The sequence below is a fragment of the Xylocopa sonorina genome, chromosome 3, assembly GCF_050948175.1.
Source record: "Xylocopa sonorina isolate GNS202 chromosome 3, iyXylSono1_principal, whole genome shotgun sequence".
In the NCBI taxonomy this organism is placed as follows: Eukaryota; Metazoa; Arthropoda; class Insecta; order Hymenoptera; family Apidae; genus Xylocopa; species Xylocopa sonorina.
The window spans coordinates 5122399-5137799 of record NC_135195.1 but is presented as its reverse complement, the minus strand read 5'-3'; the positions used below and the strand labels follow the sequence as shown (position 1 = coordinate 5137799).

At 42.8% G+C, this 15401-nt stretch overlaps 2 protein-coding genes across 2 annotated transcripts; both read right to left on the bottom strand.

The window, feature by feature from the left end:
• On the bottom strand, positions 1–6995 carry Vglut (Vesicular glutamate transporter). Its single transcript, XM_076911132.1, has 9 exons — positions 6902–6995; positions 4285–4417; positions 3484–3704; positions 3004–3320; positions 2747–2921; positions 2237–2529; positions 1293–1673; positions 581–784; positions 1–353 (listed from the first exon to the last, which is right to left on the bottom strand). Exons 2-9 carry the CDS (start codon positions 4356–4358, stop codon positions 105–107), a joined length of 1914 nt encoding a protein of 637 aa, XP_076767247.1. The 5' UTR covers positions 4359–4417; positions 6902–6995; the 3' UTR covers positions 1–104.
• A 2616-nt stretch (positions 6996–9611) lies between these two features.
• On the bottom strand, positions 9612–14682 carry LOC143422354 (uncharacterized). The gene is made up of 5 exons (XM_076892929.1): positions 14632–14682; positions 14459–14525; positions 14190–14332; positions 13691–14130; positions 9612–13330 (listed from the first exon to the last, which is right to left on the bottom strand). Exons 1-5 carry the CDS (start codon positions 14680–14682, stop codon positions 9613–9615), a joined length of 4419 nt encoding a protein of 1472 aa, XP_076749044.1. The 3' UTR covers position 9612.
• Positions 14683–15401: the final 719 nt, after the last annotated feature.

The window sequence follows — 15401 nt, the reverse complement described above, 5'->3', positions numbered from 1 at the left end:
CCAGAGGCAGCAATGAAAAAGAAACACAGTCGATCAAACGATCAGTCAACTTAAACAGAAGACTTTCCTTACGTCCGTCCATTTCTGCTCAGGGATCGATGGATCTAGTTCCACTGCTGGTTCTGCTGCGTTACGTCGTACGAGTAGTCATTCGTTGCTGGTGGTTGCACCAGGGACGCGTTTATATCGCTGGCGAACGGATTTGTCGAATGGAAGGGATTATTGGTGCTCGTTTCCGTCGATCCGTAGCTTATCACGGACGATTTCTCTTGCTGAGCGTACACGTTGTCCGCGGGTGGTTGTTCGTAGTTCTTCCAATCATCGGTCGCTGCTCCACCCATGGATGGTTGTCTCTGTAAAAAAAAAAAAGAAAAATATTAATACCTTTTAGCAGTAATTCTCTCAATAAATACAAATAAATAATCTTCTTAATTATGGCTTGATGTTAAATTATAAATAATACACACGCTACGGATTAATGTAAAGTTGAAACTAAGGTAGATAATTTCAAGGGTAGTTTCAAATATATTTTCAAAGAACGATGAAAAACTTTGATGATAATAATCGTAACGGTAATTACTATGAATTCGGACTGCATCGTCTTTGGCGGCGGTGGAACCGGTGGTTTCGCTTGTCCAAACTCGTCCATAGCGAAGTTCTTCTGTTCCTCCATAGGATCAGCCCACGGCTGTAGCTCTCCGGAACAGAAGATTCCGTAAAACACCACACCGAAGAAATGCACACACGCGGCTATGATAAACACGTTCCTCCAACTCTGAGCGTCCTGTGAAACACGGGTAAATAACAGTAACGTTAATTCCTTTGTGAATACCCGTCGGAGAAAAAGGCATTCGAGAAAGAAAGATACACTGGCGACAAATAATCTAGAAACAACCATCTATCATACTTCATCTCTATCTTAATATATTTAAACATCGTACATATTTTTACTATATATACTTCTATTCTTATATGCATTTTTATGTTCTCGTATGTATATTCGACTATGTATCGCATTTTAATTAACTGACTCTCTCAAACAATTAATTGTATCTTCCATGACTGATAAGGGTTTGGATTTATCGAAGAAGACCATAGATCCTTCGCATACTCTGTTAATTATCCATTCAACCCTCTTGTACTACGTTGATCTAAACGAATCTTTCCACTTTTTAATAATTGCAAAGCACGATATCCACGTTCAGTGACAAGAATAAAAAAGAAGGATGACAAGGATGGCATTTTCCTGGTGTGAAACAAGGATTGTACAGCTCAGCCGTAAGCAACTATACCTTTTTCTCCGTAATATTGTCCACGAAGAAGGGCACCAGCAGTCCCGCTATCGTACCGATTCCGTTCGACATTCCCATCAAGATACTGGCGTATCTGGGCGCGATGTCCAGGTGGTTCACGTTGAAACCGGAAATGGCGAACCCGCTGCAAGCGACGCCGCAGGCGAGCGCGACGATCGCCGCTGTTCCGTTCCTGTGCATGGTCGCGTTAGCCACCACCAAGAAGAAGACAGCCTCCATACCGAAACCGCCACAATTGAACAGCTTCCTGACGTTCGTCGTTGTCATTATTCCACGCTTTCGGATGTGATCGGCCAGCAACCCTCCGCAGGGCACGATCATTGTCATCAGCAGATGCGGAAGCGAGCCAATTATACCAGTCTGTAACAATTGCGCAAATAATATTTATCGAGTTTCGTTTTCTTGGCGATTTCATAGTTATATGTGTGCTTATCCTTCCGAGGATGAGGTGTTTAACCTTTTGACTACATCAGAGTTTGAGACGCATCGATGGTACTATAAAGTAAGGATTCGTTCGCAATGTACACCGTGAAATAATTAAAATACTAAAACAATATTGTTCATTTCTTTGTACTTTGCATTGTTGCATTGCAATTTTTCTAAGCGCCTCGAGGGGCTTACAGTATCACAAACGCAAGTTTGCTATGCTCTTTTAGGCGTCAACAGTAGTAAAAGGGTTAAATACGCAGAAAATAAATGTGATTATTTCACGTGGACTGATGACATATTCTTTGTAGGATGCAATGACACCATTCGTCTTGGTCTCCTAACAATATAAAAATGGTCACCACAATCTGTTTTCTTTAAAATTACTCCAACAGATACCGATTTCAATTTTGTTTCAATCGAACAAGAAAGGAGTAATTAACCTAATTAGCTGTCACGATTATTGCAAGTCTCGATGAAATTCCAGTATCACTCACTTCAACTAAAGGCATGTCGAAAGCCTCGTGCATAAACCGAGCTTGGAAGAGCACCAGCAAGTAGAAGTTCCAGGATCTGCAGAAGTTCGCCACGACGATCGCGTACACTGGCATGGACGTCAGGAACTTGCGCCAGGGCGTAGTGGCGAACGTGGGCATCGCCATTTGCGCTTGTCCTTGACCGAGGGAGTCCTCGATGTAACGAAGCTCGCGGGCTGAAATGCTAGGGTGCTTCGATGGCTTCTCGAAGGCCAGCCACAGCCAGAAACAGTACCAAATCAATCCGGACATACCTGGACGTTTAAATCACTTCTATCAAACTCCACAACGTTGTCCATAAACGTAAACTTCAACGTGAAAAATATAATTAAACCAGTTGTACAAGAAAAGGAACGTTACAAGACAAACTTGAATTATTCAAAATGGAGAACATCGATGGATCACGCAAGTGTAACCCATTGTTAGTACTAAATTCAACCTCTGATTTAGGAAGCAAAATTAGCGACGTACCATAGAAATAAAACGACGCTGACCAACCGAAGGTAGAAGTCAAACAACCCGACAGTGGCATTCCAATCACCATGGCGGCGTAAGACCCGCAAAACGCCAGCGTCGCCAGACGAGATCTCTCCAACGGCGGTGCCCAATACTTCCAAATACCGTGGCACGCCGGATACGTGACACCCTGTCCAACGAGAGGATTATTCATCGCGAAAATCACGCAAGAAACATAAACACAGAAACAAAATTCACCGCAGACATCTCACCTCCACCAATCCTTTCAAGACCTGCACGATCATATCGACGATCGGATTGACTTTCAACGCGCCAGGTACCAGCAGGTTCAAGAACGACGATATGGCGATCGCAGTGCCGAATATCTTGTTCGCTGGATACAAAGAGGCGAAGAAACCACCTGGCACCTGCGTGACCAGGTAACCCCAGAAGAAGGACGAGTCCAGGGCGCTCTCTGTGCCCACTGTCCAGTTGAACATGAGAGTGTGGTTGTCGCCCTCCGTGGCGTTCTTCATGGCCATTTTCGCCATGCCCATGTTACACCTCATACCAAACGAGATTATGAATCCTGAAAACGATGTAAACAACGCTCTTTAAGGTTGCAATGGAGCAACACTATTGAAGATACTGGAAAATTGAGAATTGTTAGAGGATGGAATTGTATTTTATACGCAATGGTTTCTGTGAGTAGTTCAAGTAAGTGAAATGGAAGAATATGTTTTGAGGTTCACCTATACAAGCCAACGAGGCGATGGTGTATCTTTTCGATAGGCAGGGACATTCTGGTTTGCAGTAAGTGTCGATGTGACGCAACGGGGGCCGTTCAGGTTCCGGGAGTGATTCGAACGAGGCTTCTCTACTGTACGCCCTCTCGCCCTCGAACCCCTTATTGTCTTTACTACCCTCGCGGGGCATCTCGAATTCCTCGTAGCCAGCATTGCTTCTTCTGAATCTGAAGACGTCAGTCACATTATTCGTTAGTGATAATAAAGGAATTTGTTCGTCGATTAACGAGAAAGTTTTTGGAAACTTTCTCTTGGTAAACAGATTCTCTAAGGTTCAAGTTTCAAGCGCTCTATTGTTGGGAAAATTGAATAACCGTGTTCTTAAATTTGATTTTTCGTCCCGACGATTGCTCTTTTTGAAACAGCGTAATATAAATTCTAATTCTGTACGGTATTTCTATTTAATATTCATGACAAGGCTCAAGAAAATTTCATTTCATCTCGTAGAACTGTTATTCAAAAATGGTGTTCCAGAGAATGTAAAATATCCAGAACAAGCTCTAATTGAGTCGTTGTTGATAAAGTCTTGAGTATCGTTTCGTAATATAGTTGAACGAAAAAATGAGATGATAATTAAACGAAGGAATGCAAATTAGATAATGTGGAGCAATTGGACGTCCGATCGGGACCGACATGTGCTTTTAATTATGCGCATGGTCAGATTTAGATGAGCGCTGGCTAAATATAGCCTTAAACGATTTTTCATCCCTCGCATGGCGGTACGGATACGAGCATGCGTGACATTACCCAGCAAGTTTTTGCGATGCTTTCGACTTGATGGAGTCGAAGGCCACGAGGCCCGCCGCCGCGAATCTGGACATTTTCCAATTATTGGGGTTGCTCTCAGGCTGGGAATGGTCGCGTTGGCAATTGGCAGCCCCTGAAACATATCATCGTGATTCATAGATGTCCATTTCCTGTCCACAGTAACACAGTAACCCACAATCCCATATTTGTGACAGAAAATCATATGATTATCGATTAAAGCATAAGAATACCAAAAAAATCTAATTCCAATACAATTCTTTTCAATAAAATGACATTTACAAGCGTGCAGTATATTTCCATCTAAATTTTTTAAATATGATGCTTAAAATGTACTCAACATAGACACTTATTCACCAACGTCATACGCTTCATAGAATGCACGATAAAACCACTGAAGAGGAGCAGATTTTTCTCAATTTCATCGCTTAAGACGCACGTAAATGGACGCTGCTGTAATTCACCATTTTCCACGAGCATCCGATCTGTTTTCGAGCCGCTTCAACGGTCGAACGTTTAAGTCTTTAAACCATCGAGGTACAGCGAGATGTATCTGTGTGGAAACGTTCATCCTCGATGTCGAAACGCAAGGGGAACCCCGGAGTAGGGGTGTTTATTTGAAGTGGCAGTCTCTCCAAGCCTAATCCCCGAATTCTCCAGGGAACGTCCTCAGGGGTAGAGAAATGCGAGAGAAAACGCACCGCCGCTCCCTACCTCGCATCTTTCACTTAATCTTTACGTGGGGACACCCCATGATGTATTAAAACTTGCAAAAAATAGAAGCAGCAAAATACAGCACCGACGTGTATCAAATTTTGAATAATTTCTTTGGAAATTTTACAATAATGAACATCTTAGGTCATTTATAAACGTGCTTGTCGAAGTATAAAAGTATGAACGCCTATGTGAATGTAGAAATATATTTTAATGTCAAGAGTGGACAGTTCTTAGGATATCAAAAGTGTAGTGACAGAAGAAAATACTTGAGAAGAAGCATTTATTCATAAAATATATTTATTACTATAGAAATCTTTAACTTCAGAATGATCGTGCTATCAATGTCTGGAAGTGCCTTCAAGAGTTATCACGAAGGACCTTACCGTACCAAAAACCTAACAGAGAAAAGTAACCCACCATCTATATCCACAAAATGTGCATCTTATTTTGGAAACGTAACATCGGTTAAATCGATCAAGTGATACGAAGCTTCCTGTTCCTTCGCGGACATTGCCGCGCGATATCGTTTCCGGATGTCATCCCATTTAATGAAACTTCATAGGGAGAGGATCGATCGACGGAGGACTGGCACCGAAAAGGCGATTTCTGCCTTGACGAGTGCGCGAGGCAAAAAATTGTCAGCACACTGGTCGAGTCGACGACAAAGGGACGGTAGCGCGGGACAATGGCTGACGGATATTAAAACGGCACGTGGCAGACAAAAGGCACAAAATGCACAGCACGTGTGCTAACGAGTTAGGGTTGAACGAGGAAGATGGACAGAGCCGATTTATCTTGATGGAACCGCGCGTATCCTCGCACTGCCTGCGGTTCCCTCGATCTTCCCACCGGAAATGCGGAACGTCCTGCTTTTTTCGATGCGTTTTATATTGATTATTCGTTAGTGGCTATTGATTTTTGCGGAACTAGTTCTGATTTCTCTTTCGATTTACTTTGGTCTCCAATTTCATTCGTATTAACAAGGTATAAATAGTTGTGAATGTAGAAAATATATAATTGTAGCATCGAAAATGTATTAGTAATGTTGCAAAGTAATATACGAAGGATTAAGTAGCTATAGAAATGTAGAGTAAAAAGATCGAATAGAAAGTAGAATCTCTTTCCAATGCAAAATCAGATTGAAATTGTGTAATTTGAATTCTTTTCCATAGGCAGAAATAGATTGTTAAACATGATATTTAAAAAAATGTAGACTAGATAAGATGGTATCGAACGGAACGAGTCCACAGCCCGATGCACATCCCTGGCAGATCAATACGAAAAAGTCGCTGACATTTCTCTGATCTCTGACATTTCCACTGATCCGACCTTGCACAAATCTCCCCCAATAGTACCCGTGCGGAGCGACGATTCACCAATCGAATCGATCCTTCCGAACACGTCCATTTACACACTGTCACTCGCACAGCCGAATTCCACCACGAACAAAAGAACGGAAACCACTCGAAGAATCACATGTATCGATCGAAGATCGAACAACGATCAGCTCCACTGTGGACCAAGAAAATCCTTACAGACAAACGAACCAACATCCTCAACCGGCGCAAAGAGAATCCTCGTAGAACCTCGAACGAATAGACTCTCCTAAAGGATCTTACCGCTGTTCCTGACAGAAACACCGCACTGTTCACTCTCAAACGAACTCACAGCATTTCTCGTACACCAGGATTCGACGAGTACTCCTCGCGATGGTGGACCACCGACTCCGCCGTTCGTCCTAAACCCGGTCACCGGATAGTCGAACGAGGATCGACCATCGCCGTGTACAGCACCGGAAATCCCCAAATTCCGTTCGCGGAATACGCGGTGGCCTCTCGTCGGATGGAAAATAACGGAGAAACGAAACAAATGGATCACTCACCAATAATTAAGTCCAGATATGGTTGCGAGCGGTGTGGGGTAGCGGTTGCGCGCGGGGTACGCGACGGTGAACGTCGTCGACGTCGCCTGACGTCGTCCTCGTTGACGCCGTCCACGGCTGCGGCGGGGTACCGCGAAGTCAACCCCTGGCCGCGGCGTCCGCGCGCGCCGGCGTCGCGACGCCATTGGACGCGTCGCGGCGACGCATCGATATCGCCAGCCAATCGAGCGAGTCGCCAGGCGGCTTTAGATCGACCCCAGGCGGGGCTTTCCACACCACCCCGCGAGGAGACGTTTTCGCATCCTCCTCGCGAAACGTTACGCAGGTACAGGAACCGTAACGGCATTAACGTAAATGTCCGCGCATCCTGGCTGACCAGCCGCGATCCCTCGAGCTTGCTTTATGTAAGGACCGGTAATTCGACACCTGACTGCGTGGGTATTGGGTTAACGCGGGTGGGTACCGTAAAGGGGTGGCGTTTCACGCTCTTTTTTCTTTCTGACCGCGATAAGAAGACGTGAAGGAAAGCGAGGGGTTGGTTTGTAGGAATTTCGTCGAAGCTTGTTTAACAGAGCAGAGGTTGAGAGTGAGAATTAATTTTTTGTTTTAATTTAGGGTAGATATGAGCGATGGTTCGATGAGATGTTTTGGGGTGGTTTATTTGTGGTAGAAGAAAATATTGCGAAGCAATTGAAATTGCTATTTATATTGAGGATCGTGAATCGTTTTTATTGAGATTGAGATTTGTAGTAAAGATTCTATGAAATTCCGTCTGTCGTCAAAGGGTTAGATGTAGAATCTAGAAATGTCTCAATTCTATGTGGATATAGTAGTGTTATTATACGTTGTGTGTAACAATGTGGAGTTATATTAAATACGTAGAAGAAAATGGAATTTGAGTTAAGGGTTGCCAATTACAATTGGATTTAAACTTGTACAAGGTTGAAACGATTTAGTAAAAATTCCACTAATTTCGCGAATTTGATATCTATTCAGATACTTAAAGTGGGTAGTTGGTTTCAGAAGATCTTAAAGGGTTAATTGGGAGAGTTCCACACAGCAATACGAATCGAAAGAAATTACATTGAAAGGATAGTGATAACGTCATGAGAGAAATACGGGAAACATAAGTGGATATCGAGTTTACGACGTAAATTTTGGCGAATATCGGTCGAGTATTTAGGTTGCCCGTGAAATATGATCGACGTAAAACTGTCTGATTCCACTGTACAGCGTTTCACGCTACGTTCGCAGAATGATATCCATTTCTACTGCGGTAGATCGCACCATTCTCCCAGCATTGCCTCAAATCAGATTTGCCGATTTTATTTCCATGGATTTCACTTCAACGTCAGGAATATGGCTCCGAAACTCTTTCTTTAAATTGAATTATCTACAGCTGAACGCTTGCATTCGTTATTCGCATATATATTGCTAACTTGAAGTCGCTTATGAAAAAATATTCACGCTTCATTATTAATTTCATAGCTGAATTATAAAACACTGCTCACAATATAAATACCACTTCTAATTACTGACTCTACACATATCAGAATATCTGTAATCATTCGTGTATATCATCTTTAATTCCCATGACTCCTCGTATTCTCGCTACTCCCCACTATCAGTTCAAATGTGCAATATTTCATAAATACACATCATATTAATGATCTGTCTGTACCAATCATCACTAATCAGTTTTCCAAATAATCTTTTTATATTTTCCACAATAACCGTTTAATATCATACACACGCGAAGACTTAAAAATTTTACAAAAATTGTAATTTTACATTAATTTGATTCTCGCGACTATATATATAAATCATAAAGAAAGAGGAGGGGCGAGAAAAATGAAGAGAAAGAAATGAAAGACATCGACGGCTCAAATCTTTCGCTAGCTGTTAGGAACCGACTTGCATTGTTACAAACACAGGGTAACAGGGGTGGGCACCCTCTCCGGTGGTTGCCAGGAAATATCGATCTGGCCAGAGGGATGGATGCTGCTGCTCTCAATGGTTGGTCTACAATGCTTTATCTCTTCTTCGGAGCCGGCACGCCTTAAATAACTACGATTTCACTGTCATTTTCGTCGCGGTAAGTGATAAGGCTCCAGCGACAAATAGTCTACGTCCAACGACTACTCGTTTCTTATTGCCAGCTCTCTTCTGGAATTGAAATTGCTCTTTCATCGTAGAAACCACGTTTGCATTCAACTTTTATCAGCTAATCAATCTATTATAAAATTATAAACTAACAAGAGCTATTTTTATTACAGTAAGCAATGCATAGAAATAGCAATGTCATCTTATAATCAGTAATTTATTTATTTTTCACACGCTGAATTGATGCTTTATTGGCATACTTTACTGACTAGAATAAATTAGAAAAAATATAATTACACTTAATATATCTACTAATCTTTATGGTTAATATAAATTAGAACTAAACAGTAGTTAAATATAGAATTTATTATACTAAGAAAATATTACAATCTTTTTCTTACACTTTCAAAAGTGACAGTATATTACATTGAAGTATCCGAAAGACTCTTTCGTTTCTAAGCTAAATAAAATAGCAACAAAAAGAGAAACGTAAACATAGAACAGATTGGTAAAATCGTAACGTTGAACCAAACGTTTAACAGGTTATCACATCAGCCACGATCGAGTCATCAGCCTCTGTCATTCATCGCCACACTAGTTCCCCTCCGTCACACAGAGCTCGAGCTGACCTCGTAAACGTCATTCAATTGCAATCTCTTCATCAACGAGTTCTTCACACTCCTGCAGAGCATCACGTACTGCAATAGTTTCAGCCTAAAATCGGCGTCCAGATCGTCAATGCGTCTCTCATAGTCATCGAGGAAACTGGCCAGCTCGTCATCCCCCTCGCGCTTTCTTTCGAGCTTGAACAAACGCTTCTCGAAGGATCTCAATTTATCAGAACGCACCCTCCCCTCTGCATCCCTCCTTCTTCTATTTTCCTCGCTGTCGAGCGAGCTTCCAGAATCGCCACGGTTAAGACAGTCTTTCTTCGAACAATTCTTCCTCGATCTTAAGTCGACAGGATGATTCCTGCGATTTCCATCGCTGTCCTCCATTAAACGGCGATCCTTCACGTGGCATGGTTTCTGGTGATGGTCACCGTGGTCATTTAAGAACGTTATCCTCCCTGAATTCGAGAAAGCAACATTTGAACGATTACCCCCTCGATTTCTCTCGTTAATAAAAAGTTCTTCTTTCCCTTTGATCTTCGATTTACGTTTTCGAAACGATCCACCTTTGTAGCCGATTAAATCTCGCGTGTCGGTCGATTTCGAGCTGTACTTCCGGCTCAGAGACCTCGAACCCTCGCCTGTCCTAATCTTCTCGAATATATCGCGGTTACCTTGAATCAATCTTTGACATCTCGCCCTGAGAATGTCGCCAAAAGCGTTTCTATCCTTTCCTAAAAGGATCCCTTCGGCGAAAGTTCTCTCAGACGCGCCGCCATCTTTGTAGCGATTTCTGGTGGTGAAAGGAGAACGGATGGAGGAACCAGCGGAGCAAGACTCGCGATACGTTCGATCTCCGTGTAGTTTCTCGCTCGAGATGCTGATCAGGTATCTGTCGTTCCTCAGGAACGTCTTCGAAGTGCTGGTCCCCTTGTCGCGCTCTTCCAACAGCAATTTTCGAAGTTTCCTACGGATCAAGTATTTTATACGATCGATCGCTGGGAAGGAGTTGCAGAGGCCGCTGGTAGCCATCGATTTCCGCCACGAACGATTTTCATGTCGAGGAACAGCTCTGGAGTCTGCTGCTTCTTCTTTTGGATCGCATTTTGTATCGCGACGAGTAGAATTGTCTCGATTTTTCGTGCGAAACGAAGGAGCACATACGGTGGAATATATCGACTTGTGGTGACAGGAGCTTAAAGTCGCTCGTTTAAAGGGTGGATTGTATTTTCGAGGTGTCTCCTGGATTTTCGTGCGGACGTTGTTAGTCGCTGAGATTTCTTCGTCCGTGGAAGAGCTTAGAGTGGAAGAAGACTGTTCTACGTTCGATCGTCTGCAAAATACGAACAGAGATTCGGTGATCGATGGATCTTTCTCATTGGAACGTTTCGAGTCTGCAGGATGGAGGATAAATGCACTTTCTCGATTGCTGTTGTGCTTCGCTGAACTTTGCTTTGGATGTTCTGAGGGTTTCCACGAGAAATTACTGTCGATTTTTTTGGAGCATTGATCACCTCTTGAAGATGCTACTTTTGATTCCTCGCTGATGTTAGAAATCGTTTTGAATCTCGAAGACTGAACGATTGTAGAATCTTTTACATCCTCTGATACAGTTACGTTCTCTGTCGTAATCGCATTCGATTTTCGAATTTTATTAGATTCAATGAGTTGAACAGAATTTTTGTCTTCGATGTTATTCGTTTCTTCCGTTAACGAGCGATTCGTGAGTTCTTCGCCGCAACAAGAACACTTCGAGCCACAACTAGTGTCGATAGAATCGACGCTATATACTTCTTTTACATCTGAATCACTTACCTTCCGTCTTTCATTTGGACAACAGGCACCTGTTCCTAATTTTAAATCATTCTCTACTGGTGAAATGTTATCTTTTAATTCAAACGTATTTTCTTCCTCCCTTAAAGCTTCTTTCTTCACTTCAAAAACGGAATTTTTCGTCTCGAACAATTCATTTTTCGCTTCTAGCGCGTTTTCTTCCGTTTGCAAGATATGTCCTTCCACTATTGTCGTATTTTCTTTCGAAGAACAATGACAATGTATCCGATTTTCCATTTCAGAACATTCTACTGGCGGATCGATACACACATTCTCTGATCTACTATCAGCGAGAAGAACGTGACAAAAGCATTGTCCAGGGTTGCATCCACCAGATATCGAATTACTTCCCTCATAAACGTCCTCTTTCGAGCCGTTCGAGGAGCAAACGCACTTACAGTTACACGATTCTGCTATCCGATTCCCAGAATCTTCAACTGTAACTCTATTATCATCCACGTCTACAATTTCCTCAATCTCACGAGATACATCCACTGTCCCCTCATCCTCGCCTTCATTTTTCATTAAAAACGCCTGCCGTTTGTCGCAAATTTCATCTCCGATTCTACTGCACGCTTCGTTACGAGCCACTTCATCATTACCAGCACGTTTCACGAAGTCTCCACTTTTCCGCGAACTTGTTAACTGCGAGGAAACTACGAAATCCAGCTGTCTCTCCTTTTCCCCTTTCGACCAAATAAAGTTAACCCCTTTCTCCCCGTCGTGTCTTCCAATTTCACGTCTCGACGTGGAAGCCCTCGTTTCATCCGACAGTCGATGATCCGAGCAAATAGAATAGAAAGCAACGCGTCGTTCCTCGATCTCTTGGCCGCCTCTTGGCGCGTCCCAGCGTTGGGGAGGATCAACAGGGAGGTCCGTCGAGCGTGGAGCGTCCGCGTCTTTCGTGCAAGGAATCTCGCAGCTTCCTCTGCTGTCGCAACACGAGTCACGCTTGCGAACGTTGCTACAGGTCGGGACACGAGCCAGGAACCATCGAGACTTGGAAATTCCGACACCCTTGCACACGAGATTCAGATCGACGCGACCTGGTCGAATCTCGCAATTCAGACGCGATTGCTTGATTTCTGAATCGTCCAGCCTCTTCAGGATGTCGTTCACGCAGGAACACGCGTTATCGATGTCTTTTTCAAATTTTTTCCGCATCAGAATCAGGCAGGAGTCGGACAGCGATGGATCCGCCTCGAATATTCGCACGATCAGCTGACTCGACTTGCAGGGTAGTGAGAGGTTGGATACCTTTGGCGAGGTTCGAACGCTTCCGTTGTCGGTGGACGTTGTTTTGTGGACGTAGATCTTTAGTTTACAGCTTTTGGCAAATCTATTGCAATTGTTGTATTTTATTGTTTCAGTGGATGATTTGAAGTTTACTTTCCTTGGAAACGGTTTGGGATTGTTGGTAACCGTTTTCGAAGGGTGGTTCAGGGGACTCTGGTCAGAGTTGAAAACAAATGTTACATCTTGGCAACTAGTTTGCGTTTCTGCAAATTTCTCAGCGGTCATTACAATCTCTGTGTTGTTGCACTTACAGTTCGTTTCGTACTTGTCGAACATTTCTGAATTTTCTTGATGTGGGAAGCAGTTGATGTTCATGGAAACGTCTATAGTCTTTTTTACAGGACTCAATGAGTTCGTATTTGAATTGAGTTGGACACGTTGATAATTCATTTCTGTTCGAGAAGATATTGCGTTCTCGATGTTACGAGTGGACAGGTCGCAAAAGGAACTCGTTCTACAGGTGCAGTAAAGGGTTGAAGGTTCTTGCGAGACTGAACCAATTTCGACATCCAAGTCGCTATTGGATGTCTCCATCCAACGTTGAGGGACTCGTGGATTGGTTCTTGATTCTACTCGCGTACTTGTCCTGTAAAATAATATTTCTCTAAAATATCCAATTTCTTTTCTACTTGTCAACTTCACTTTTTATCGTTTCTATTTAAAACACAAAACCTCTCAATACAAAAACCATAATAAATTCTCCTAAACAATACAGAACGAACATTTAACATTGAAATTTACGTAGCCTTATGTACTTTATAATTTTCTAGTGAAAAGCAAATACATAAATATTCCATTCACACAATCTCTACAAATGCAACGATATTTCATACCATAATAATAAAAATCGTAAACACCCCAAAGTATAATATATCACAATGAAACAATTCAATTTTAACGATTTACGATCGAAACACTTCGCTGGATCGCCGTACGATCAACTCACACGCAGTCTTGGCAGAGCCAGAAATCCTTCTCGTTAATAAACCTGCGGACGTTCATGTCCTTCAAAGTGTCCTGCTCGTCGGCCAAGGAGCCAGGATCCACACGATCATCCCCTCTATTTGGGACGAACGAGCCCCTGAACTGTGTCACCGGGCCATTCTTCGCCAGATGTTCGATCGCGTACTTAATAATTTCCTGCCTGACGTCCCTGCCCTTGGCGGTCGCATCGAGACTGTCTGCCCACGCGGCGACCACCCCCAGGAACCTCTTCAACCGTGGAAATCGTTTCGCGTAACGCGAGTTCTGCTTGCAAACGAACTCCTCGAGCATCGAGCGGATTCTGTTCTCGAAGCTGGGACCGATAAACGGCCTGATCCTGTCGATACACGGAGCGAGTTCGTCGAGATCGAGGACTCCATTGTCGAGGCTGCTGGACGAGCTCTGGAGGACGTTAGATACGAGTAATTAAAGGGGTTGTTTCGTTGGAAGGGTAATTTCGCGTGGGAAGAGGAAAATTGGGTGAAATTTGAGGATTGATTTTTGGGAGGGTGGATCTGTCTTTGTGCGCTGTAAAGTGTGTTGGCAATGAGGCAAATGCCAAGGGCGCCAAGTGGTCTAGCGCGTCGAGCTAACTTGCGATCACCTAGTTAAGGGTACGTATAGCTGTGATCTATATAGTCGTGTGTGTAGAGAAATGGATTTTGGAAGCGTAGTTTTCGATTCTGGCAATTTTAGAGCCAGAAGAATAAGGTTTAATTGGAAAGGGTACGAAGAAGTGATTCTTTTAATAAGTCTGTTAAGTCTTCAGTGAGGAAAATTAAATTATTAAATAGAATCTTTTAAATGTATTTAGATCTACAAATATGCATATGTAATTATCTCGAGATAAAGTCAATGATGTATAAAGAGGTTAGATGACAAATTAATTAGTTTTCACATTACCATAAACGTTCGACGAGCTTCAAGTCGTGCATGCGTGATATCTTCAGTCATGTCATGGAAATACGTAGCATTTAAATAATTTCCATCTCACCCAAGTGTTCCAAGCTCTGATTCATCTCTGATAGACATACGACATCCCCTCAGACATAGAAACCTTGAAGTTAACCGCACACGTGTAAATTTCCAAAAGAACAGTCTGTTAAATTACTCGAAGAGGGGCTTGAATTATATATTTCGTACATTTTCAGATATCTATCGTGTTTCCAAGCTGCGACTAAATTTCAGACAAACGCGCTCGTCAGTCGTTACTTTTGGTAGGAAAATTCGCGACAAACCAATCTGAGGCCGCGCAGAATAACTTCGTTAACGTAGCGCAGGGGTAGCTAAATTAAGGGACGAGGCAAATATGCTTGGGCTTAAGTGCGTCGTCGCGTACCACGCGAGGGTCCTTTCGAAAAGGGACTGCGGTGGCGGAAAGAAGGAAGAGGGGTTCCCGTTGTGAAGAAAAGCCGCGAGCACTTCGTCTGACCCCGTTCTTTAAACAACAAAGATGCAATTATCAACATTGTGGCTAGAACTACCACACACTCATGAATAAATTCAATTGCAGAAGCAAAAGAAGAATAGAAAAATGAAAAAAGAACAAAGACTTTCTAACACGTTCTCTGTCCATTTGAACTGAACATTTCGTAAAAATATAAAAGTTATTTATTCATTATTAATATATATAGACGAGAATGATAGTAGAAGAAGCTGGAAAGTCTCAGAAA

What these genes read in the sequence shown, in the direction of transcription:
- Vglut (XM_076911132.1), bottom strand. Translation starts at nt 4,358, where the DNA reads ATGTCCAGATTCGCGGCGGCGGGCCTCGTGGCCTTCGACTCCATCAAG. An exon ending in AGCGTCGTTTTATTTCTATG is followed by an intron (nt 2,530 to 2,746) that starts GTACGTCGCTAA and finishes TTAAACGTCCAG; the next exon opens with GTATGTCCGGATTGATTTGG. An exon ending in CGATGCAGTCCGAATTCATA is followed by an intron (nt 354 to 580) that starts GTAATTACCGTT and finishes TTTTTTTTACAG; the next exon opens with AGACAACCATCCATGGGTGG.
- LOC143422354 (XM_076892929.1), bottom strand. Translation starts at nt 14,682, where the DNA reads ATGACTGAAGATATCACGCATGCACGACTTGAAGCTCGTCGAACGTTT. An exon ending in AAGCTCGTCGAACGTTTATG is followed by an intron (nt 14,526 to 14,631) that starts GTAATGTGAAAA and finishes TACATTTAAAAG; the next exon opens with ATTCTATTTAATAATTTAAT. An exon ending in TGGCTCTGCCAAGACTGCGT is followed by an intron (nt 13,331 to 13,690) that starts GTGAGTTGATCG and finishes ATTATTTTACAG; the next exon opens with GACAAGTACGCGAGTAGAAT.